Genomic DNA, 23,766 nt, shown 5'->3' with positions numbered 1-23,766 from the left:
TATTCATTTTCTCATTATATTGATCAAGAAACTTATGATCACCCCATGAATTCAAATGAAATTTGGCTTCTGCAATCCAGAAGTTTGAAACTGACTACTGTATTACTCTTATGCCATGCACCTCTATTTTCTAACTCACTCTGTCCAACACTACAAACACTTAAGGACGATAAACTACACTACTAGTGTGGTCAGTCTACTGTTGTATATTAGACTCCCAAATGTTTCTGTGCTCCCATTTATTTCTACTTTGCTATTTACTTGTCTATTCTATTACAAAGGCTTAACACATTTGGACAGTATCACTAATTTCAACTTTTTTCTTGGTGTCACTTTCATCATGAATATATTGTTTATCCCTCAGCTTGTTTCATTAATCTGCTTTACAACCTTGGCTTTTTTACATTGCTTTTAAATTAAACTTTTGCCTGCCTCTTCCCATCTTCCATTTGAAGAGTTTAATGAGTGCACAATGTAAACGAACTGGAAGCAAGAAAGACAGGTACCTAATTTCTGCACACATTTGCAGTATGCCAAGTTATCAGTGACGGTTTTTCCAAGTTCTGGGAAATGCCATCCATACCACTCTCTGCAGCGCATGATGTAATTGTTCAGCTCCTTATCCAAGTCATCCAGTAGGGCTACAGACAACAAGAGACTTCAATGAAAACAAACATCACAAAAAAAAAATCACAGGCCGTCATGTATTTAATTATGTATTCATGGAATAATGTTGTTCTCCTCACAGAATAGGTTCCAAATACCAGATCTCTATATATATTATTTTTAGCAGTTGAATGGCTAATATTTTCACTGCAAAAAATACATCAGGTGACATGTCTTTATAGTCCAATTCCAAGCCAACACCACAGACACAGAAAACAGTTAAGCAACCTGTGTACCCTATACCCAGTGTTCGAAGCTATAGGGCAAAGAATGGACAGTCATTCACTGGAATCTAATTAGCTGAATTACTATACCCTGTTGCTCATTAGCATGAAATCAGTACCATGATGTAAGGGCCAGGAATTCCCAAAGTGGGTCCCACAAAAAGCCTGCAGTGATTCCATTGTGGCCCAGGCAGTCATGTGACTGACAAGTGCTGTTCAAATTCTGGAACAATGGCTCAATTTCAAATTAAGTTAAAACAACAAATGGGCCAATAACAGCCCAGCCTCTTTGAGCATTGGATGTTGATGGACTGAGTAGAGAAGGTGATAGCAATGAGGCAAAGTCCAGCAGAAGCAGAGTTAAGTACCATTTCTGACGCCGGTGGGGGGGGGGGGGTTTAAACTCTTAAGGGGCTTGGCCAGGGGTGATATTGAGTGTAGTCTGGGCAGCTGCCAAATATTTTAATGACCGTCTCTTCCTAATGCCAAAGGTCACAAGCTTTGAGTTCTTACTATGTGATCGTATTTTCTCACTTGCTAGTGCTAATGTAAGCATGCTACTCAGCATTGGATCTGTGGCTAAAGTAGGATGGCTCATAGAAGCAAGTGAAGATGAACCACCTAAGGGGATCACTGGTGAACAATCAAGAATGTACGACTTGCTTCCCACATCAACTGATAAGCGGTAGAAAATAAAAAGCAACTGTACAATCCCTTGGATTCATGTGCTCTGGAGACCAACATACCCCTCAAGCACAGTATGTTGTGTGCTATGAAATATTACCCAACAATCCTACAGTACCAGCTAAACTCAAGTCATTTGGAAACAAATCATCCTGAATATAAGAAAAAGGACAAAAGTTTCTTCAGGAGAAAACTTACGAGCAGTAAATCCATGACAGTAGGATATGCCAAGACAATAAACAAGAGTGCAATTGAGGGTCCTACAAAGTTACCGCATTGCACTTGTGGGAAAAACCCACACAACTGGTGAACACCTATTAAGCTATGCACCACAACATTGAAAAAAGTGCCAAGTCTGAAAAAGGTACATGTCTATGGAATGGTGTTTATCTTGGAACAACAGATAGCGAGCTTTTAGGAATTATACCGTGTCACATTTAAATCCTGTAACTGGGAAAAGCTATGCTAGTTTCTGTGTTATATTTTAACTGTGTTCTTTAATCAATTTTGTTTGATAAAACCTTCCTCATGGTTCACCTGAATCATACCTTGAGTGAAACATCTATGCTTAACTATGCCAAAATCAAATGTAAAACTTCAGGTCTCGGCTAGCTTCATAAAACATCTTGGAGTTTCTGGCCTAATACAACAATATTATATCTACGGCTATAACTAGACTTGTTTGGTTCCCTGGCTCAAAAGGTTTACTTTCGATTCCAGGATGGCAGCATACAACCATTTTCTTCATTCAGACTGGTCAAAGCTAGAACCCCCTTCCTAGCAGCAATTTGGGTGCACCTAAATCACATGGACTGCAGCAGTTCAAGATGTGCACATCATCACCTCCCAGATGGCAATTAGGGATGGGCAATAAGTGCTAGCTGAGCCAGCGCCACCCACATCCCATGAAAGAAAAGCAGATTCTGGACGATTTTTTTAATCCTCGGTTTTTCACAAGGCATTCAAGAATACAGGATTTTACTTGTGCTGTTACCCTAATTTTTCTCTCCATCTCACTTGAAATCCCTGAATTCTGTTCAAGGCTGTTTATCTCACAATAGCCCTATTTCCACCTCCAGCCAAATCAATGATCAGAGCAAAGCCCTTCAAATGTAAAAGGCAGCACAGATGAAGCTCAGCCTCCCTCTGCAAACACTCAGACCTGCAGCTTCCAGCTGTCAGACAGCAAGGAGAAGCAGGAATCTCAACAATAGTCTCCTACTGAAATGAATGCTTTTGTTGTGTCTTATACCTGCAAAAATAATTGGAAATGCAGACAGACAAATCAAACTGCTTCCAGCAATTGACTGAATGCTGTAACCAATAAGACCTTGAACAACAACAATCTAATACTAGTACAAACACTTGATGGGTATGTTTGGTGCTTACTCACAAATTGCTTGCACGATCATAGTGTCCACCTTGTCAGGGCTGAACTTCAGCTTGTAACGGGACAGACTGAAACAAAAAGGAAATGCACACATTATGCTGGCTAACCTATTTTCATCATGGCTTAGTTTAGATACTAAATAGGTTCTACAAATCATACACAATACCAGATTTCTTTGCTAAACACAGATTATACTTCGTACCAGAACATTTCACTCTGACCTCTGTCCAATACATAATATTCTCAATGAATCTCTCTGTAGCGCCAAGTATACATAACATTAGCCTGCTCAATTCCTTCTCTTTAATACATGATCATGCAACAATTAGTTGCAACAGATTCCAATGTCTTACAAGTTTTACATATAGCTGCCTGAGAAACTACACATGTTTTTCATGCATGTATAGCCCCTACCTTATTGGAAGTCTATGCATTCCTTGATGAATTTACATAAGAACATAAAAAATAGGAGCAGGAGTAGGCCATCTAGCCCTTCGAGCCTGCCCCGCCATTCAATAAGATCATGGCAGATCTGTCGTGGCTCAGTTCCACATTCCCGCCCTCTCCCCATAACCCTTAATCCCCTCTCTTATCAAAAACCCATCAACCCGCGTCTTAAAAATATTTAGCAAGGCAGCCTCCACCACTTCAACGGGCAGAGAATTCCAGAGATTCACCACCCTTTGAGTGAAGAAGTTCCTCCTCAACTCCGTTCTAAACCGCGCCCCCCCTTTATCTTGAGGCTGTGCCCCCTAGTCCTACTACCCTTTCTGAGCAGGAAGAGTCTCTCCACCTCTATCCTATCCATCCCATTCATCATCATATACGTCTCAATGAGATCTCCCCTCATTCTTCTAAACTCTAACAAGTACAAGCCTAGTTTATTCAGTCTCTCCTCATAGCTCAACCCCCTCAACTCCGGCATCAGCCTAGTAAACCTCCTCTGCACTCCAAGGCCAAAATATCCTTGCATAAGTGCGGCGCCCAAAACTGCACACAGTACTCCAGCTGCGGCCTCATCAATGCCCTATACAGCCGCAGCAAGACCTCCCTACTTTTATATTCAATCCCCCTCGCTATGAAGGCCAGCATCCCATTCGCCTTCCTGACCGCCTGCTGCACCTGCAAGCTGGGTTTTGCTCCCTCGTCCACACTGGAAGCAAGAGCCTCAAACCTGTTATGCAGATTGAGAGGCTGAGGCCTCCGCTCCCCACCCCCCTTCCTCCGCTCCCCACCCCCCTCTTGTTGCTGACCCTTAGAGTTAGCCAGTCTAGGGGGGGTGGATATCACTTGCACCCCATTGACAATGGCACCCTCTCTCCCCCTGATGAGCCTCAGCATCTGTAGCTCAGAGGCCAGCTCATTTACCCTGAGCTGGAGCTCCTCCAGCAACCTGCACTTACTGCAGACATGGTCACTGGGAAGGACCCTGGGGTCCACCAGTTCCCACATCGTACAGAAACAACACATCACATGCCCCTCCATTATTCACTGTAGTAGTATTGAAAATTTCCACACGAACTTACCTGGCCCTTTTTCTCTCAAGCCCTTTTGATATTAAGCCCCAATAGCTCACTCTGCTTCCCCCTCACTCCGCTGCCCGCTGTCTACACCAGGCCTCTTTTTAAACCTGGCGCTGATTTAAAGCTTGCTGGCCCACAACTCCCTTTTAACCACTCCCTCAGAATTCTTAAAGAGGTAAATACAAAAAGCCCACAAAAATGCTTTTAAATGATTTAAACAGTTCTACAAGGAACAAAGTGCTTTAAACTTATTTAAACAGGTTTTTAACAGGTAAATTCTTATCTCTCTCTCTGCTCCTTCACTCCTCTGCTCCAGCAAACAATGGAATTTACTGGATAACTGCTAATACTTTTCGTTTTGGCATATGGGTCCCATACATACCTGTGTGCAAGACCAAGAGACATGGCGCTTATTTCACGAGACGGTAAGCCAGTGATTAATCCATTCACCTGAGTGCGAATTCCTCTCATCAACTCTCCAATAGTAGCATTGTGAATGCAACTCAGGTTAAGTTTGTCCTACAAACAAAAAAAAATTGCCCTGATTACAACAGTGCTCTTCTCTCCTTCATGCAATCATTTGGAAGCCCAATTCCCATTTATGTTTCAACCCCCAAGAACATGAGGTGGAAAGCATTTTATTACAAAAATGACACCTCATTCATCTGCAGCAATGAAGTATAGTAACCAAGCAGGCATATATCAAATGGTTGCCTACTTTTTAAAATCTAACCATTAGCCTACAAGGGAAAAAAATCCAAGCAAGTCCTCACATGTTACTCCAACCAGGTCTGAAATCTAATTGTTCCCCCTCATTCTCTAAGCTGGTCAAAGGACAATAAGAATTATTCAAGAATATCAAGTACAGTACTCAAGCAACATTAGAAATACTTTGGATTCATTAAGCACTAACTACCATTGTAATGGCTTAGCAGTTCATAGGCTAAACAGAACTCATTATTGTTTGTCGTATCAAAACAATAGTTTTTGTGTAACCAAACTGTTTTCAGGCTAAGTTATACTTGTTATAATGAGTGGTTAAGATGCCATTTTGTCTGATATCATTTTTGTTAATGCTATCCATATTTTGGAATTATCACTTTGTGTCTTGATCAACTGAGGAACTTGCAAGAGGTCTATTCACTTGTTAAAGTTAAGCTTTCTAACTCTTCCTGCACACTTGTCTTTTTATCTTTTTTGACTTTATACAGAATTCCAACTGTGCAGCTGCAGGCTATTCACCCCAGCAAGTGCACCGATTCTGAGTACCTTACCCAGACCTTCACCATCACTCCAACTCTAAGCCCACATATTTATCCTACTAATCCCTACACACCATGGGTCATTAAGGAGCAATTCAACATGGCCAATCTACCTAACTGCACATCTTTGAATTATGGGAGGAAACTGGAGCACCCAGAGAAAACCCATACAGAAATGGGGAGGACGTGCAAACTCCACAGTCACCCAAGGTTAAAATTGAAATTATCCCTGGTGCTGTGAGACAGCAGTGCTTACTACAATGTCACCTTTCAACCTTTTAATGGCTAATAAGCCTTTTGAAGTCATCATTTAAGAACGTTCATTCTTGCCAGATAGTAGAAGCTGATTTGATTTACAATTGAAAAGTTATTGCAAACATCACCCCATAAATCACCTTAGACTGTCTCAGATGTAGTGACAGATTTGCAGATTCATCACACCGAAAGTAGAATTATGAAAATCTCGTATCAGCACTGTGCTACCTTTTTAGTCACCATACTTTAGGAAGGGTGCAAGGATCCTTGAGAAGGTGCAACAATTTATCAGAATGGTTTCAGTGATGAGGGATATTACTGAGAAGATTAGGTTGGGGATTAAGAAGAAATTTGATAGGTGTACAAGATTATAACAGATTTATATGAGGTAGACAAAGAAAAGATGTTCCCATTAGCTGACTGTTCAAAGACCTGTGCAAGAGATGTTGAGGGAATGTGATGAAGACATTTTTTAATAACAAAGTGATTGGTGTGATGAAATGATTCAGCACTGGCTGTCTCAGATGAGATAGTGACTGAAACACCCTCAGCATGTCATCAGGAAGAGTGACAAAGTCATCATCATCACTGCAGCCAGTTCTGGACAAGACAGTGGTTAATCCGTCACAAAATGTTAGTTTACAGTTTCCTTACCTTTATGACACCCCCAAGTTTGGCATCTGCAACGGCCAATTGTTCATGGGCTTCCTTTGCAGCTATTTTCTTCAGTACTTTCTTCAGGCTTTTACCAAGCTTACCTTCCACCAGGGCAGTGGCAGCTGCAAGTCAAAGAAAAAAAGGATTGAGGGAAAGAAAACACAATAGCACCAAAGCAATCAGGACAAGAGCTTGAGCACATGGACCCTTCCCATTTTAAGGGAATACAAGGAAAAGGCTTGCTTGCATGACAGGTGACCCATATTAACTTAACTTTCATATACTCTTGAATTAGGAATATCAACATGTTCAGAACTTTATCCCCCTGTCCCACTAAACAATGTCATCCATTGCAACAGTTTCTATCCTACATTCATGTTGAATTGAAATCAAGATTCAGTACACTGGCTTCTGTCGTTCCTTCCCTGAAGCTCAACTTCGCACCCCACTTCTGCCAAAAATGATCAACAGTCATACAAAAATCATGTCTCTCAATCTTTCTCATTCTCTTTTCATTGTTAGTCTGCCCTTCACATTGGTCTTACCAACACTGTCCTGGCTCAAGTGTGGAGGGGCAGGAAATGTCATGACAGACTCAATAATGCTCTTCGCTGTGAACATTGTGACTCTCTTACCTGCAAGAGCTTCCGTAGTATCTTGAAATTTTTCGAAATGTTTTAACTTCACACTGCAGACAAAAAGATATGAAATAACAAATGACTGACATTTTCTCTTTCCCTCCTCGGTAAATGTACCAAATCATATGAAGGTACAGCTTTACTGGTACCTTATCCAATTTGCCACTCCTTATGCTGAACAGGCTTGGAGCAATGAATTACTATGCAGCATTATACACAATCCATATCCCAACATGCAATTTCCAGCAGGAGTAATGGATGATAATCAGCAGAAATTCCAGGTCAACTTTTCCTTCATGCCTAGAAATAGGACTTGTTGCATTGGGTGAACTGAGCTGACTCAGTACTGCCCGAAACTCAGATCTGTACAAGCTCAGAGTCAAGACAGTAGTCAATTCATTACACTAGGCTTAGCACGTGTTACTGAAAAAGAAATTCAAGGATTCTTCAAACCTCCTGACTGATTTACAATAATCTTTACTCCAACTGCATTCAAGGACAGAATTAGATCAGTTGCAATCACCCCATCCAATAGCCCACCCACATTCAGCATAAATACTCAAATCAACAAAGTGTTCGACTAAGTACCAGTGAGTCTCATCCACGGGAGATCTCCTTTCCCACATCTTGACATGTATCAAATACACAATGAAATGCTAATTCAAACAATACAGACATGAACATACATGTAACGGTGTGATGAAGCAATCCAACACTGGCAGTCTCAGATGAAGTAGTGACTGAAACACCCTCAGCATTTCATCAGGAAGAGTGACAATGTCATCATCATCACTGCAGCCAGTGCTGGACAAGATTGTGGTTAACCCTCACAGATAAGGACTGTGCACTGTGATTAACACAATAACCAGTCATCCCGTCCTCTTCAAACAGAAGTTAATAAAACAGGTTACTTTGTAATAGTCCAACTTAAGCCTGCATAAGGTGATTTTAGTACTTTTCAAAGTGCTGCATCAATAAAAAAAAGGCACTATTAACAGATCTATGCAGGAACATCAGTGGTATTTGGTATACTCAAGATTCTGACATGCATCTTGGGTAACTTTAAAAATCTGATTTGGTTTTGTTAAGCAGACTTATTACAACTTCAAACAGCTTACAGTTTATTTGCTTTCTCTGCTGTTTCAAACTCCTGCCATAAGTTGTCCACTTCTCGGAGTTTATTCTCATCCAGGACCTGTGGAAAGAAAAAAAGGTCAGAATGGCAAAGTGTTAATCAGCACAACAACAAATTTTCAAAAATCAGTTTCTGTAGCTCAAAATGAAAGAAAAACAGTCAAAGTTACATCTGGCTGTGGAAGCAGTACACGACCAAGATACGACTCAAATGGAACGTCCTTATAGTTGAGTGGGCTGCCACCAAAATTTAAGCTTAAAAGACACACTGCATTTATATAAAGCAGTGAAGGGTACTTGTGGAATTGTATCTGTGTACAAACATATTAAGTTACCAAAGTGGTAAAACCAAGGGATGATGTTAACCCAAACTTTAGGAAATCTCACAGCTAACTGATTATGCAAGTCAGAGCAGGGAAACATAAGTATTCTAGCCACGCTTTGCTCCCCAATATGTATATGTTTGTGTATTTTTAATCGAAACACATATTCACATATAAAACAAACACACACCAAAAGCTAACATCCATAGTCACTTTATAACTGAACAATAAGATCAGTTTAACCCACTTCCCCACAATCAGAAAAGTCAACTTGCTATTGGAATATTAAAATTCTTATGGTGCAGAAGGCAGCCATTCAGCCCATCAAGTCTGCACTGACTCTCCAGAGTATCATACCCAGATCCACTCCAACCTATCTCCATAACCTCACATTTACCTCACTTATCCCCCTAACCAACACATTTTAAGACACCCATGTCATTCCTTTTGTGCTAGACACATAAGAAGATAAGAAATAGGAGCAGGAGGAGGCCATCTATCCCTTCGAGCCTGCCCCACCATTCAATAAGATCATGGCTGATCTGAAGTGGATCAGTTCCACTGTCACGCTTTCTCCCCATAACCCTTAATTCCCCTGTCCATCAGAAACCTATCTACCCATGACTTAAATATATTTAGCGAGGTAGCCTCCACCACTTCAACGGGCAGAGAATTCCAGAGATTCACCACCCTTTGAGTGAAGAAGTTCCTCCTCAACTCTGATCTAAACTGCCCCACCCCACCCCAATCTTGAGGCTGTGTCCTCTAGTCCTGCTATCCTTTCTAAGCCAGAAGAATCTCTCTACCTCTACCCTATCCACCCCCTTCATTATCTTATATGTCTCTATAAGATCCCCCCTCATCCTTCCAAACTCCAACGAGTACAGACCCAGTCTATTTAGTCTCTCTTCATAGGCCAACCCCCTCATTTCCGGTCTCAGCTTAGTGAACCTCCTCTGCACTCCCTCCAAGGCCAATATATCCTTCTGCAAGTGTGGCGACCAAAACCGCACACAGTACTCCAGCTGCAGCCTCACCTGTACCCTGTACAGTTGCAGCAAGACCTTCCTACTTTTATATTCTATCCCCTTTGCTATAAAGGCCAACATTCCATTCGCCTTCTTGATCACCTGCTGCACCTGCAGACTGGGTTTTTGTGACTCATGCATAAGGACCCCCAGGTCCCTCTGCACCGTAGCATGTTGCAGCTTTTCGCCTTTTAAATAATAATCCCTCCTACTATTATTTCTGCCAAAGTGGATAACCTCACACTTGCTAACATTGTACTCCATCTGCCAGGTCCTCACCCACTCGCTCAGCCTATCCAGATCTCTCTGCAGACCTTCCACACACCCCCCGACAATTTGCTTTTCCACTCATCTTTGTGTCATCAGCAAATTTCATCACCCCACACTCAGCCCCCTCCTCCAGATCATCTATATAAATGGTAAACAGTTGAGGCCCCAGCACCGACCCCTGCGGCACTCCACTAGTCACCAACTGCCAACCAGAGTAGCACCCATTGATACCAAATCTTTGCTTCCTATTAGACAGCCAATCCTCTATACATGCTAACACCTTACCCCCAACTCCGTGCACCCTAACCTTCTGTAGCAACATTTTGAGGCACCTTATCAAATGCCTTTTGGAAATCTAAAAACACCATATCCACTGACTCCCCTCTGTCTATCGCACCAGTCACATCCTCATAGAAATCCAATAAATTTGTCAAACACGACTTCCCCTTAACAAATCCATGCTACGTCTGCTCGACACATACTTTAGAGCTAAGCAATTTTACAACCAATGGATCACATCTAAGCTCTGCAGTCTTGACATATTCAGTCATGAATGGAAGAGGCTCCACAAATATCCCCATCCTCAATGATGGAGGAGCTCAGCACAAATGTACAACAGATAAGGCTGAAGTGCTCACAACAACCTTCAGCCACAAGTACTGAGTGGGTGATCCAACGCAGTCTCCTCCAGAGGTCCCCAATTAAATATTATCGTCTTCAGCAATTTTATTCAGTCCACATGATATCAAGAAACAACTAAAGGAACTGGATACTGCAAAAGTTATGGGCCCTAACAATATTCTGGCAACAGGACTGAAGACTTGTGCTCTAGAACTTGCTGCAATCTTTTCCAATGCAGCTACAACACTGGCACCTACCTGGCAACAGGGAAAAACTGCCCAGATGTGTCCTGTAGTTAAGAAAAAGGGAAAATCCAACCTGGCCAATTACCACCATGTCTATCAACTCTCAATCAGTAAAGTGATGGAAGGAATCATCAACAGCGCCCTCAAGCAGCACTTACTCAGCAATAACCTGCTCACTGAAGCTCAGTTTAGGTTCAGTCAAGGTCACTTAATTTCTAAACTCATTACAGCCTTGTTCAAACATGGACAAAAAGGTCAGAAGTGAGAGTGACTGCCCTTGACATCAAGGCATTTGAACAAGTGTGTCATCAAGGAGCCCTGGCAAAATTGGAGTCTACAGGAACCTCCACTGGTTGGAGTGATGCCTGGCACAAAGGAAGAAAATTGTGGTGGTTGGAGGTTAACCATCTCAGCTCCAAGACATCACTGCACTATCCTAGGCCCAACAACCTCAGCTGTTTTAAATACCTTTCTTCCATCATAAGGTCAGAGGTGGAGATGTTCATTATGATAACACAATGTTCAGCACTATTCATGACCCAACAGATACATCCAGGTCTTGCATGTCCAAATGAAGCAAGACCTGGACAATATCCACGCTTGGGCTGACAAACGCTAAGTAGTATTTGCCTCAGCCGAGTGCCAGGCAATCACGATCTCAGACAGGCAAGAATTTAACCACTGCCCCTTGACTTTCCTTCCACAAGGTCAGAAGTGGGGGTGTTCGCAGATAACTGCGCAACGTTCAATACTATTCACATCTTAGTTACCTGCTTCACTGGACTGCGCTCTACAACCAGAGGGCTTCATCATACGGACCATGCTGTAGCCTCAGGCAAGGCTAGGGATCTGCCTTCTAATCAATACCTGTTGGTGCTTAGACGTAGCAACACTGGCAATTTTCTGCTCCCTGGATCCAAAATACCTGACAGTGAAATGCCACCCCTACTACTTTCTGCTGGGGTTCACCTCGTGATCCTGACAGCAGTTTACATCCAACCCCACATGGACAGGAAGACTACGCCAAATAAAATATACACCATCACAAATAGCCTTAAGACGAAGCATCCCAAAAAATAGTTAAAAACTTTGGGTGTTTATGTGTCCAGATCATCAACAACCTGCCTTGGTCCCACCACACGACGCTATAGTTAAGAAAACCCACCAACGCCTCTACTTTCTCAGGAGGCTAAGGAAATTTGACATGTCAGCTATGATTCTCACCAAATTTTTACAGATGCATCATAGAAAGCATCCTGATTCTTTCAGATCAGTATGGCTCCTGATCTTCCAAGGCTGCAAGAAAGTACAAAGTGTTGTGAACAAAGCCCAGTACATCACAAAACCAGCCTTCCATCCACTGCCTCTGTCAACACTTCCACTGCCTCAGAAAAGCAGCCAGCATAATCAAGGACCACACACACACCATTTTGCCACCTTCTTCCGTCAGGAAAAAGATACAAAGCCTAAGATCACATACCAAGTCAAGATCGGCCTTTTCCCCGCTACCATCACTTTTGATTAGGCCTATTTTACAGTAAATTGATCTTCATCAAGCTATGATTGTAACACTGTATTTTGCACCCTCTCCTTTCCTTCTCTATGAAGAATGTGCTTTGTCTGCATAGCACACAAGAAAATTCTTTTCACTGTATACTAATGCACGTAACAATAATAAATTAAAATTGAAGCAGCTTGTGTTCAAATGCAGCAAGACCTGGACAATGTCCAAGGTTGGGCTGACAAGTGGCAAGTAACATTTGCACCCCACAAGCGCTAGACAGTGACCATCTCCAAGTAAAGAGGATCCATCCATTGCCTCTTGACATTCAGTGACATTACCATCACCGAATCCCGCATAATCAACATTCTGGGTGTTACAATTAACCAGAAACTGAAATGGATAGCCATATAAATGCTGTGAACACAGCAATGAAAGGCGAGGGATCCTGTGGCAGGCAACTCAGCTCCTGACACCCCAAAGCCGATCCACCAGCTAAAAGGCACAAGTCAGGAGTCCAATAGAATACTTTCCACTTGCCTGGATGAGTGGAGCCCTAACAACACTCAAGCGGCTTCCAGGACCAGGCAGCCCACCCAAATGTTACCCTTTCCAGAGCATTCAATCCCTCAAGCACTGATGAATAGTAGCAGCTGTCTGAGCCACGACAGATCAGCCATGATCTTATTGAATGGCGGGGCAGGCTCGAAGGGCTAGATGGCCTACTCCTGCTCCTATTTCTTATGTTCTTATGTGTGTAGCATCTGTAAGATACAATGCAGGAACTCACCAAGGTTTAGGCAGCATCTTCCAAACCCTCAACCACTACCACTTAGAAGGACAAGAGCAGCAGATACTTGGGAAAACCACTACCTGAAATTTCCCCTCCAACTCACTCGCCAACTTAGAAATATCTCGCAATTCCTTCCAAAATCCTGGAATTCCCTCCCTAACAATAATGTGGATGTACCTACACCCCAGGGACTGCAGCAGTTCAAGAAGGCAGATCACCACCATCTCTGAAGGGCAACCAAGGATGGGCAATAAATGCTAGCTTTGTCAGTGACACCCACATCCTGTAACTTCATTTTTTAAAAAATGAAGTTGTTACATGGGCTATTAAAAGAGAAACACCAAGTGATGCATTGGAAATGGACAAATAGAAGAGGGAGAAAACCTCTGATAAACTTTGCTTCCTTTCAAATGACTTTATTGGCCACTATCATTGGAATTAAAATTAATATTCTAAAAACTATTAGCATCTGAAATATACAAAAACTTTTGAAGGAACTTCACATGAGCATTATCAAAAAGTGATGGGTTGGGAAGTAGCAAGCAGTGAAAAGGAATCTGGCTAGAAGTGTAGAAGCCTCCTGACTGCAGCTTGCTCTCCAACCAGTATTCGATTCCGAATGCTGATCCGAGTGATGGTTCATCAGGGGAATTCAGTCATCGCCAAGTACATAGCCTGATGGCTACCTCAGCTGTACAGACAGGCATGAAAGACAAAGAAAACAGCAAGAGTGATATACGTTTCAACAAAGTAGATTCTGGCATTGCTGTGACTACAGATACGAGTCCAGAATTACATGGGGCCGCCCTGGCAGGCACGTGTGCGCGGGGAGGAGGCCGACAAGAGGGAAAAGAGGCGGCCCGGCGGGCGAGAGGAGGCTCGGTGGTGAGGCCCGAGCCTGGAAAGAAAAAGCGACCAGAGTCGTGAAAGAAAGATTCGCCAGAGAAGCGGGGGGGGGGCGGGTGGCGGTAGGTCCAGGAGAAAAGGCTCGGCAATGAGGCCCGAGGCGGGCGAGAAGAGGCCGGGCGGGGGAGGGGGAGAGGAGGCTGTAAGTGTGAGAGAGAGAGAGAGGAGGTCCGGGTGAGGGGCTAGAGGCGGCCCGGCAATGAGGCCCCGAGCTCAGTGTGCCCTCTCCTCCAGGAAGCTTTACCTTGAAGATGGCATAACCGGCCGCGGTCTCGAACAGCACTAACATGGCTACTCCTCACTCAATCCCACAGCCAACACCACGCGGCTTACTGTCCAACTGCCGCATGCGCAACTCCCGGAAGTGGGGGGGGGGGGCAATCCCGCGAGTCTGCGCGTCGTTGGAGGAGGCGGGGCTAAGAGCACCGCACTGAGAAGCTGTTCTGCCCATCGTGGTTCTGTTACTTGTCTGCAAGCGCTATTCACCTCGCCCCATTCCACTGCCTTCTCCCTGTAACTTTGCAATTTGTTAATCTTCAGGTAATTAGCTAATTTCCTTTTAAAAACCATGACTGAATTTCTTCCAGCACACTATTCTGTGGTGCATCCCAGTCCAAATATTTCTCATCATCTTGTCTTCGTTCTTCTGTTATTCACCTTAAAATGGTGTTATCTAGTTCGCCAACTTACACCAATCGGTCCAATTTTTCTGTATTTTCTCTGGCCGGACGGTCACACCTCAGGCTGAAAGAACAACACTTGAAGTCATTGACTTAACTAAAAGAATAACATCATTTACCAAAAAATTAAATAACATCTGCACGTTAGCTAACTTTTCAGCATCTGCTACCTGACCTTCCATCCCGCGTGTAGTACAAAGTGTAAGTTATAATACCTTATCTGAGTATTATATAGTATCTTATACTCAAGTCCTTGCACAATCATCTCTCCTCAGGACTTCCTTGGAATACAACCATAAGACTATAAGACATAGGAGCAGAATTAGGCCACTCAGCCCATGAAGTCTACTCCATTCAATTCTTTGATCAATTCTTTGCTGTAGTTCAACATCAAAAGTCATTATTCCTATTCGTAGTCAATGTCTGGCAGTGCGAGTCTCTGCACCCAGCATTGAGGAAATTTGTCATATGCTGACTGGCATTTGCAAGAAAGAAGGTCTCTTATTTCCTCGAGAACTGGCCAAGAAAATTGCAGAAAAATCCAATCACAACCTTAAAGCATTGTTTATGTGTAAAGCCTGCAGGATTCAATGATATCCATTCAATCATGACTGATTTTTTCTTATCCCCGTTCTCCTGCCTTTTCCTCTTAATCCCTGATCCCCTTATTAATCAAGAATCTATCCATCTCCGTCTTAAAGACACTCAATGACCTGGCCTCCACAACCTTCTGCAGCAAAGAGTTTCACAGAATCACCACTGTGTGGCTGAAGAAATTTGTCCTCATTTCTGTTTTAAAGGATCGTCCCTTTAGCCTGAGGTTGTGCCCTCTGGTTCTAGTTTCTCCTACTAGTGGAAACATCCTATCCATATCCAGTCTATCCTGGCCTCGCTGTATCCTGTAAGTTTCAATAAGATCCTCCTTCATCCTACTAACTTCCAATGAGTACAGACCCAGAGTCCTCAACCATTCCTCATATGACAAGCCCTTCATTCCAGGGATCATTCTTTTGAACCTCCTCTGGGCCTTTTTGAAGGCCAGCACATCCTTCCTTAGATATGGGGCCCAAAACTGCTCACAGTACTCCAGATGGGGTCTGACTGAATAGCCTCAGAAGTACATCCCTGCTCTGAATTCTTAGCCCTCTCGACATGAATGCTAACATTGCATTTGCTTCCTAACTGCTGACTGAACTTACACGTTAACCTTAAGAGAATCTTGACCAAGGACTCCCAAGTCCCTTTGTGTTTCTGATTTCTGAAGCATTTTCCCATTTAGAAAATAGTTTATGCCTCCATTCCTTTTTCCAAAGTGCATAACCTCACACTTTTCTACATTGCATTCCATCTGTCACTTCTTTGCCCACTCTTCCAAGCTGTTCAAGTCCTTCTGCAGCCCCCTTGCTTCCTCAATACACTCTGTCCCTCTACATATCTTTGTATCGTCTGCAAACTTAGCAACAGTGCCTTCAGTTCCTTCCTCCAAATCGTTAATGCATATTGGGAAAAGTTCTGCTCCCAGCACTGACCCCTGAGGCACAACGCTAGTCACCGGCTACCATCCTGAAAAAGACCCCTTTATCCCTACTTTCTGTCTTCTGCCAGTCAGCCAATCCTCTATCCATGCCAGGATCTTACCCTTAACGCTATGGGCCCTTAATTTAAGTAACAGTCTCTTACATGGCACCTTGTCAAAGGCCTTCAGGAAATCTAAATAAATCACGTCCACTGGCTGTCCTTTATCTAATTCCCTCGTTACGTCCTCAAAGAACTCTAACAGATTTATCAGACACGACCTCCCCTTGACAAAGCCGTGCTGACTCAGTCCTACTTTATCACGCACTTCCAAGTACTCTGCAGTCGCGTCTTTAACAACGGACTCGAAAATCTTGCCAACGACCGAAGTCAGGCTAACCGACCTATGACTTCCTGCCTGCTGCCTCCCTCCCTTCTTAAACAGCGATGTTACATTCGCTACTTTCCAGTCTTCTGGTACCCTACCTGCCTCCAGCGATTCCTGAAAGATCACCATCAATTCCTCCACAATTTCCTCAGCTATCTCTTTCGGTCCATTCGGTCCAGGTGATTTATCCACCTTCAGACCTTTCGGTATCCCGGACCTTCTCCTTAGCGACGGCCACTACACTCACTTGTGTCCCCTGACTCTCCTGGAGCTCTGGCATCCTACTGATGTCTTCCACCATGAAGACTGATGCAAAGTAACCATTCAGTTTCTCTGCTATTGCTTTGTTTCCTATTATTACTTCTCCAGCCTCATTTTCTAGTGGTCCAATGGCTATTTTTGCCTCTCTCTTACCTTTTATATATTGAAAAAAGCTCTTACTATCTTCTTTTATATTACTAGCTAACTTATATTCATATTTCATCTTCCCCCTTATTGCTTTTTTAGTTGTCCTCTGCTCGCTTTTAAAGGTTTCCCAATCCTCTGGCTTCCCACTAATCCTTGCCACGTTATATGTTTTTGCTTTTATGCTATCCTTGACTTCCCTCGTCAGCCATGGATACCTTCTGGTCACTACAAAGTCACACTTTGTCTGCTTGGCAATGATTGTATATAACTTGGGATAAAATGGCGTATCCCTCGTACTTGGACTGTCGCAGCTCATCAGGACTTCATTACCTGGCATCACATCCAACTGTCTAGCTTCTCTTCTGTGGTCTGCATAAAACTTTGCAACATTCTTTCAGCATTATTTTCTGCAATCTCCTAATCAATGACTGATTCATGCTCTGGCATCTTAATGCATGTCATGCGTCCAAATAGCAGTCATGATGTGGAGATGCCGGCATTGGACTGGGGTAAACACAGTAAGAAGTCTCACGACACCAGGTTAAAGTAAACCTGTTGGACTTTAACCTGATGTTGTGAGACTTCTTACTGTCCAAATAGCAGCTCAGCTGAGCTTTTTCCCATTATTGTTTGTAAAGATGATCTATACATGACAGCAAGGCTCAATCTTTACTCTCACCTGAGCAAACCCACTGATTCTCACAGTTACCTTGACTCCAGCTCCTCACACTCCACTCTCTGTAAGAACTCCATCCCACTTCCTGGTTTCTCTGCCTCCATCGCACCTGTTTTGATGATGTCACCTTTAAAAACTCAACTGTGTCCAACCCATCTCTCGCAAGTCTGCCTTCACCCATTCCCCTCACACCCAAAACCATGACAGGGTTCTTCATTTCATCCCACCAACCTCTGCATTCAAAGTATCATCTCCTGTCACTTCTGCCACATCTCCCCTCACCATTCCCCTACCCCATTAGCATTCCACAGTCCCTCTGTGACACACTGGCCCACTCCTCCATCGCCCCAGCCCCTCATCCTCTTTCCACAGGACCTTCCATGCAATTACTGAAGGCGCAACACCTACCTCTTTTTGTGCTCCCTTCTCACTGGCCAAGAGCCCCTTTCAGGTGATGCAAAATTTTACTTGCACTTCCTTCAATTTGGTCTACTGTATTCACTGCTCCCAATATGGTCTCCTCTACACTAGGGGGACTAAACGCAGACTAGATGACTGCTTTGCAGAATACCTTTGGTCTGTCTGCAAACATCACTGCAGCTTTCCTGTCACGTGCCATTTCAACTCAGCATCTTGCTGTCATGCTCATGTGTCCATCCTAGGCCTGCTGCAATGCTCCAGTGATGCCCACCACAAATTAGAAGACTGAAACCTCATCTTCTGATTAGGCACCTTACAGCCTTCCGGACTCAACAGTGAGTTCAACAACTTCAGATTGTGACCTTTCCCTCCATCGACCGCTTTTTACTTCTTTGGTTCCCTTCATTTTACAAACCTCTAGAGATGACATGCAAGTCACAGGCACTCAAAGAGCAACTCCTAAGTGGCCAAAGGCAAACTGGGAAGAGGAACAGCAAAACCAATAGACTAGTAAAAGCAAAATATGTAGGACTAGGGGGCACAGCCTCAAGATAAAAGGGAGGCGGTTTAGAACGGAGTTGAGGAGGAACTTCTTCACTCAAAGGGTGGTGAATCTCTGGAATTCTCTGCCCGTTGAAGTGGTGGAGGCTGCCTCGCTAAATATTTTTAAGATGCGGGTTGATGGGTTTTTGATAGGAGAGGGGATTAAGGGTTATGGGGAGAGGGCGGGAAAGTGGAACTGAGCAGCGACAGATCAGCCATGATCTTATTGAATGGCGGGGCAGGCTCGAAGGGCTGGATGGCCTACTCCTGCTCCTATTTCTTATGTTCTTATTTATCGAATGCAACCCCATACAGTCAGCTGTCCCTTGATTTTCAGTTTTATTTCCAATGAGCAGACCTTTCTTCTCTTATTAACATATTGTGCTATCTTACCTTTATGCCACTATTAGCACTACTTTAGTCCATATTTCACCATTAACACTATGACCAAATGGGCCACCTAAGATGGCGATTAACTGGGATAATTGGCCAAGTACAAAAATGGACAGGCTGCAGTCTCAAAAGAAATTGAACAGAGATAAACAGGCTGCAGTTGCAGACTTTTGAATACACAGGACAAAGGCCATCTCAAAGATGATGGACACTTCCACCTCTTAGTTGGGAGGGAGGTATGTGACTATGTGTCTCCAGCATCTACAGGCATAGCTGTTTGGTACACACCCAGAGATCGGTGTGGCAGCAGCTGATTGGACTCTATTGATCAGGGTAATCAAGCCCTAATTGATTAACTGGCAATAACCAAAAAAAGGCACAAAACCAATGAGGATAAAAGGTGCTGCACAACAGAAGGATCTCTCTCTTATGAATGATAATAGTGGTGATTACCACTAGCAAGAGGAACACCACCACAGCAAAGATAAAAGGAGTGTCAGACCAGACCAAACCAAAGGACTAGACTACGCAGAGGGCTACAGAGACCAACATGCAGATAAAGGACAATATTCACCTGGGTACTTGCCAATCATGCAAAAGTTAAATCAAGGTCTAGTATTGAACTTGAACACTAGGATTTTGCAAATAACTTAGAATTGACTGTGTGGGTGATTAACATCAATAGTGTGTGTCAATAAATATTACTGTACTAACAAGAAGTTGATTCTCAATGCTTTGTCCACCGTGTAAGGGTTAAAAACACTGTGCAGCAGCCACAACAACACCCATTATGTCTTATGTCTGACCTTCAGTTCTGTCCACCCTCCCTCCCAAACTGTATAATTCTTACATTTTAACCTCTTTTTAGTTCTATGGAAGAGTTATACTCAAAATGTTAACTGTTTCTCTCTCCACAGATGCTGCTAGACCTGCTGAGTTTAACCTACACTTTGTTTTTATTTCAATTTCCAGTACCCACATATTTTGCTTTTACTAGTCTATTGGTTTTGCTGTTCCTCTTCCCAGTTTGCCTTTGGCCACTTAGGAGTTGCTCTTTGAGTGCCTGTGACTTGCATATCATCTCTAGAGGTTTGTAAAATGAATTGTGGTCCACTGTATGAATACAGATTGAGCAATAGACTGTGCCTTGTAAATATTTCAGTCACTGCAGTCTTCTCCAATTTTGTGGACTTTTCATCACACCATATTCTTTAGTACTCATAGGCTGTAGTAATCAATTGCCATTAGTATGCACTCTGCCTATGGAAGTGGGTCTAAGAAATTAACTGCTATAACTTCCCTTGGATAAGCCAGTAACAGTGGGCTGTGTATTGGTTCTACTGGATTGGGTATGTTGAGAATTTGACAAATTGATAAACCATCCCTCATTTTTCAACATCCCTGACCACTATATTTTGATTAGTAAATTTTCCTTAGTGCCAACCCACTCCCAAGTGACCCTCAAGAGCAAATGTCATTAATTTAGGCCTTAGCTTTTGTGGTACTACATGTCTGCTGTTTCTGAAAACACGCTTCCCACTTTTGCACAGGTCACGTTGTGTAACAATGTATGCCTTAAATGGAAAACTCTCCTAATTTCCAGCTTTGATTCTCTGTCTGATGTCATCAAATTCTGGATTTTTTTGACTCTCTTCGAACTTTTCTAGTTGTCATTGCTCTGGGTGCAGCATGAACTGCCACAAACTGCATGAAGGATTCAGTATCCTTCTCAACTGAGGTTTAGTTTGATTTATCCTCCCTCAGTAGTCATACCAGCAGGTGAACAAAGTTCATGGTTCCAGTAATATGAACTACCTTGTACTTGTACCTGTACTGCTGTAGTTTTAAAATCCTTCTTTTGATTCTGGCACATTACTTGGATCTGGGACATAAATCATCTCCAGTTCAAACTCAATGCGGAACAAGTATGCATGGAATCTTTCACCTACGCACACCAATCCTGAGGATCCTTTCTCCATTTGAGACTACTCCCTCTCTAAATCCATCAAAGATCTGCTCATATAGATAATGATCCTCAGGTCTTCAGTATGCATTTACACCAGCATTGCTCCCAAGTCCCACTGAACTAGCATCTGCTATGAATTTTGTTGGTGCATTTAGGTCATTGTATCCCAGGGTCTGAGCACTTATCAAACTATCTTTCAAAGCTTTGAAGGCAGCTTTCTGTTCTTCTTCAAAGTTGAACTGCTCATTCTGTCTAGTCAACTTCCTTAATGTATTAGCATAGCAATATACCTCTCACTATAGTTAACAAGTGCCCAAAATCTCTCTCCTCATTGGTATTTTGTTGTTTACGTGCCTCTGCTATTGCCTTGATCTTATCTTGGGCTGGATTGATTCTGCTGTTCATGTGCTTTTCTCCATGAAGGTTAGCTCTATCAGGATTGAGCATCTCCAGTTCCAGCCTCCAGGCTTGCCCTTGATCTCCCCTGAACTGTGTCAGTGTTCAAACTTGGCCAGTCCAAATTTCCATCAGGCCTGGCTGTAGAGCCAGTTGATTGCTGTTTAATTTAGATTGTCCAATTCTATCAGGTCTAATTGCTCAGACCATTGGCCACAGTGTCCATCACCGAAACACCCACATTGAGCAACAAGAAATCCCATCATTGTGCTTTCTGCATCACTGTCCAAAAGCAGACCATGACTGTCAGCATGCATTTCAAATTCCTCCAGCCACACTTTCTATTTCACCCTGATGGTACTGGCATCACCTGTTAGATCAAATGGCTCAATTCTCTGGATGGCCTTCATATCAGCTCCAGCAAATGCCATGACATAAATCTAAATATCTCTATTTATCCTCATCACCATTGCTACATTTCAACACAAAGTCATAGATTTAACTTCAAGACCATCATAAGTTAATCTGCTTTTCTGGCCTTCTGCACCCAGGTTAGATGCACAGTGTATATCTTAGTGTTTTATCCATTATAATTTACTCATGGAATGGGGTGTTACTGGCTTGGTCAGTATTTATTGTCTCTCCCTAATTGCCCTTGAGAAGGTGACTATGAGCTGACTTCTTGAGCTGCTGTAGTCCCTGTGGTGTAGGTGCACTCAGTATCACTAGGGAGAGTTCCAGGATTTTGACCCAGTGATGGTCAGGATGGTGAGTAGCTTGGAGGGAACCTCCAGGTTCTGGTGTTCCCATGTGTCTGCTGCTCTTGTCCTTCTAGATGATTGGTTGCTTTGAAAGGTACTGATGAAGGTGCCTTGGTGAGTCCTGCCGCACAACTTGTAGATAGTGCACACTATTGCTACTTTGTCGGTGGTGGAGGGAGTGAATGTTTGTGGATGGGGAGCTAACCAAGCAGGCTGCTTTGTCCTGGTGCTGTTGAGCTTCTTGAGTGTTGTTGGAACTGCATTCATCCAGGCAAATGGAGAGTATTCCATCATACTTCTGACACTTTGTAGATTGTGGACAGGCTTTGGGGAGTCGGGAGGTGAGTTATTTACCTCAGAATCCCTAGCCACTGACTTGCTATTGTGGTTAGTATCTATATGGCTAATCCAGTTCAATGTTGATGATGGGGTATTCAGCAATGGTAATGCCATCATGTCAAAGGGAGATGGTTAGATTCACTGTTATTGGAGATGGTCATTTCCTGGCACTGTATGGCATGTTACTTGCCACTTGTCAGCCCAAGTTGTAATATTGTCCAGGTGTTGCTGTGTTTGGACATGGGCTTCTTATCAGTAAACACCCCTACTTCTGACCTTATGATGGAGGGAAAGTCATTGAAACATCTGAAGATGATTGGGCCTGGGACACTATCCTGAGAAACTCCTGTAGTGATGTCCTGGAACTGAGATGACTGACCTCCAACCACCAAACTAAATCCTTTTCTGGGGGGCTGCCCCTCTTAATTTGTCCCTAAGTTAATTTGAGTTGGTTTTTACTCGTTTAGCTCACAAGAACTACCTTATTACTCAGTATGACTCCAACCAGTGGAGGGTACCCTATAATACCTAAAGTCAAATAAAATTTATTTATTAGTCACAATAAGGCTTACATTAACACTGCAATTAAATTACAGTGAATCTCTCTTAGTCACCACACTCTAGGTCATCTGCCACCTGACCATCCATATATCCAGCCTGTCTACATCCTCTTGAAATTTATCATTATCCTCCTCAGTTCATAATATTTCCAAGCTTGGTGCCATTAAGTTTTGAAATTGTTCTTTTCAGGCAGGACATTCATATACAGAAAAACATCGTTGCTAGTATTGAATCCATAGGAACACCCATCACCCATAGGAACACCTTCAGTCTGAAACATAACTGTACAGCACTATATTCTGTTTCTTATCTCAGTCAACTTATATCCCATCCTGCCACGGTCCCTTTTATACTATGGGCTTTCACTTTGCTGACAAACCTGTTATCTAAGGAAATTTGGCATGTCAGCTACAACTTTTACAGATGCACCAAAGAAAGCATTCTTTCTGGTTGTATCACATCTTGGTATGGCTCCTGCTCTGCCCAAGACTGCAAGGAACTACAAAAGGTCATGAATGTAGCCCAATCCATCACGCAAACCAGCCTTCCATCCATTGACTCTGTCTACACTTCTCACCGCCTCAGCAAAGCAGCCAGCAT

The 23,766-nt window shown here is 43.1% G+C and overlaps 2 protein-coding genes and 2 non-coding genes across 7 annotated transcripts in view; 1 reads left to right on the top strand and 3 right to left on the bottom strand.

The window, feature by feature from the left end:
* Positions 1 to 14,476, bottom strand: part of nop58 (NOP58 ribonucleoprotein homolog (yeast)) — a 49,456-nt gene extending 34,980 nt beyond the window's left edge. For all 3 annotated transcript variants that reach the window (XM_080198538.1, XM_080198537.1, XM_080198536.1), the window contains exons 1-7: positions 14,365 to 14,476; positions 8,418 to 8,494; positions 7,297 to 7,349; positions 6,659 to 6,783; positions 4,870 to 5,006; positions 2,968 to 3,032; positions 507 to 641 (exon numbers count right to left, since the gene is read on the bottom strand). In XM_080198538.1, coding sequence (XP_080054664.1) covers positions 507 to 641; positions 2,968 to 3,032; positions 4,870 to 5,006; positions 6,659 to 6,783; positions 7,297 to 7,349; positions 8,418 to 8,494; positions 14,365 to 14,409 — 637 coding nt within the window. In that variant the 5' untranslated portion in view covers positions 14,410 to 14,476. The remainder of the gene's footprint in view (positions 1 to 506; positions 642 to 2,967; positions 3,033 to 4,869; positions 5,007 to 6,658; positions 6,784 to 7,296; positions 7,350 to 8,417; positions 8,495 to 14,364) is intronic.
* The window catches only part of LOC145349904 (protein FAM117B-like), a 334,408-nt gene that overhangs the window by 59,163 nt on the left and 251,479 nt on the right, over positions 1 to 23,766 (top strand). The gene's annotated exons all lie outside the window — the stretch shown is intronic.
* Positions 6,517 to 6,601, bottom strand: LOC145350398 (small nucleolar RNA SNORD11B). The gene has a single exon (XR_013888186.1). It is a non-coding gene; the product is annotated as a small nucleolar RNA SNORD11B (small nucleolar RNA).
* Positions 8,016 to 8,100, bottom strand: LOC145350399 (small nucleolar RNA SNORD11B). The gene has a single exon (XR_013888187.1). It is a non-coding gene; the product is annotated as a small nucleolar RNA SNORD11B (small nucleolar RNA).

Source organism: Carcharhinus amblyrhynchos, chromosome 11 (genome assembly GCF_965287045.1).
Source record: "Carcharhinus amblyrhynchos chromosome 11, sCarAmb.v2.hapA, whole genome shotgun sequence".
NCBI lineage: Eukaryota > Metazoa > Chordata > Chondrichthyes > Carcharhiniformes > Carcharhinidae > Carcharhinus > Carcharhinus amblyrhynchos.
The sequence above is the reverse complement of the archived record's forward strand: the minus strand, read 5'-3'. Positions and strand labels throughout refer to the sequence as shown.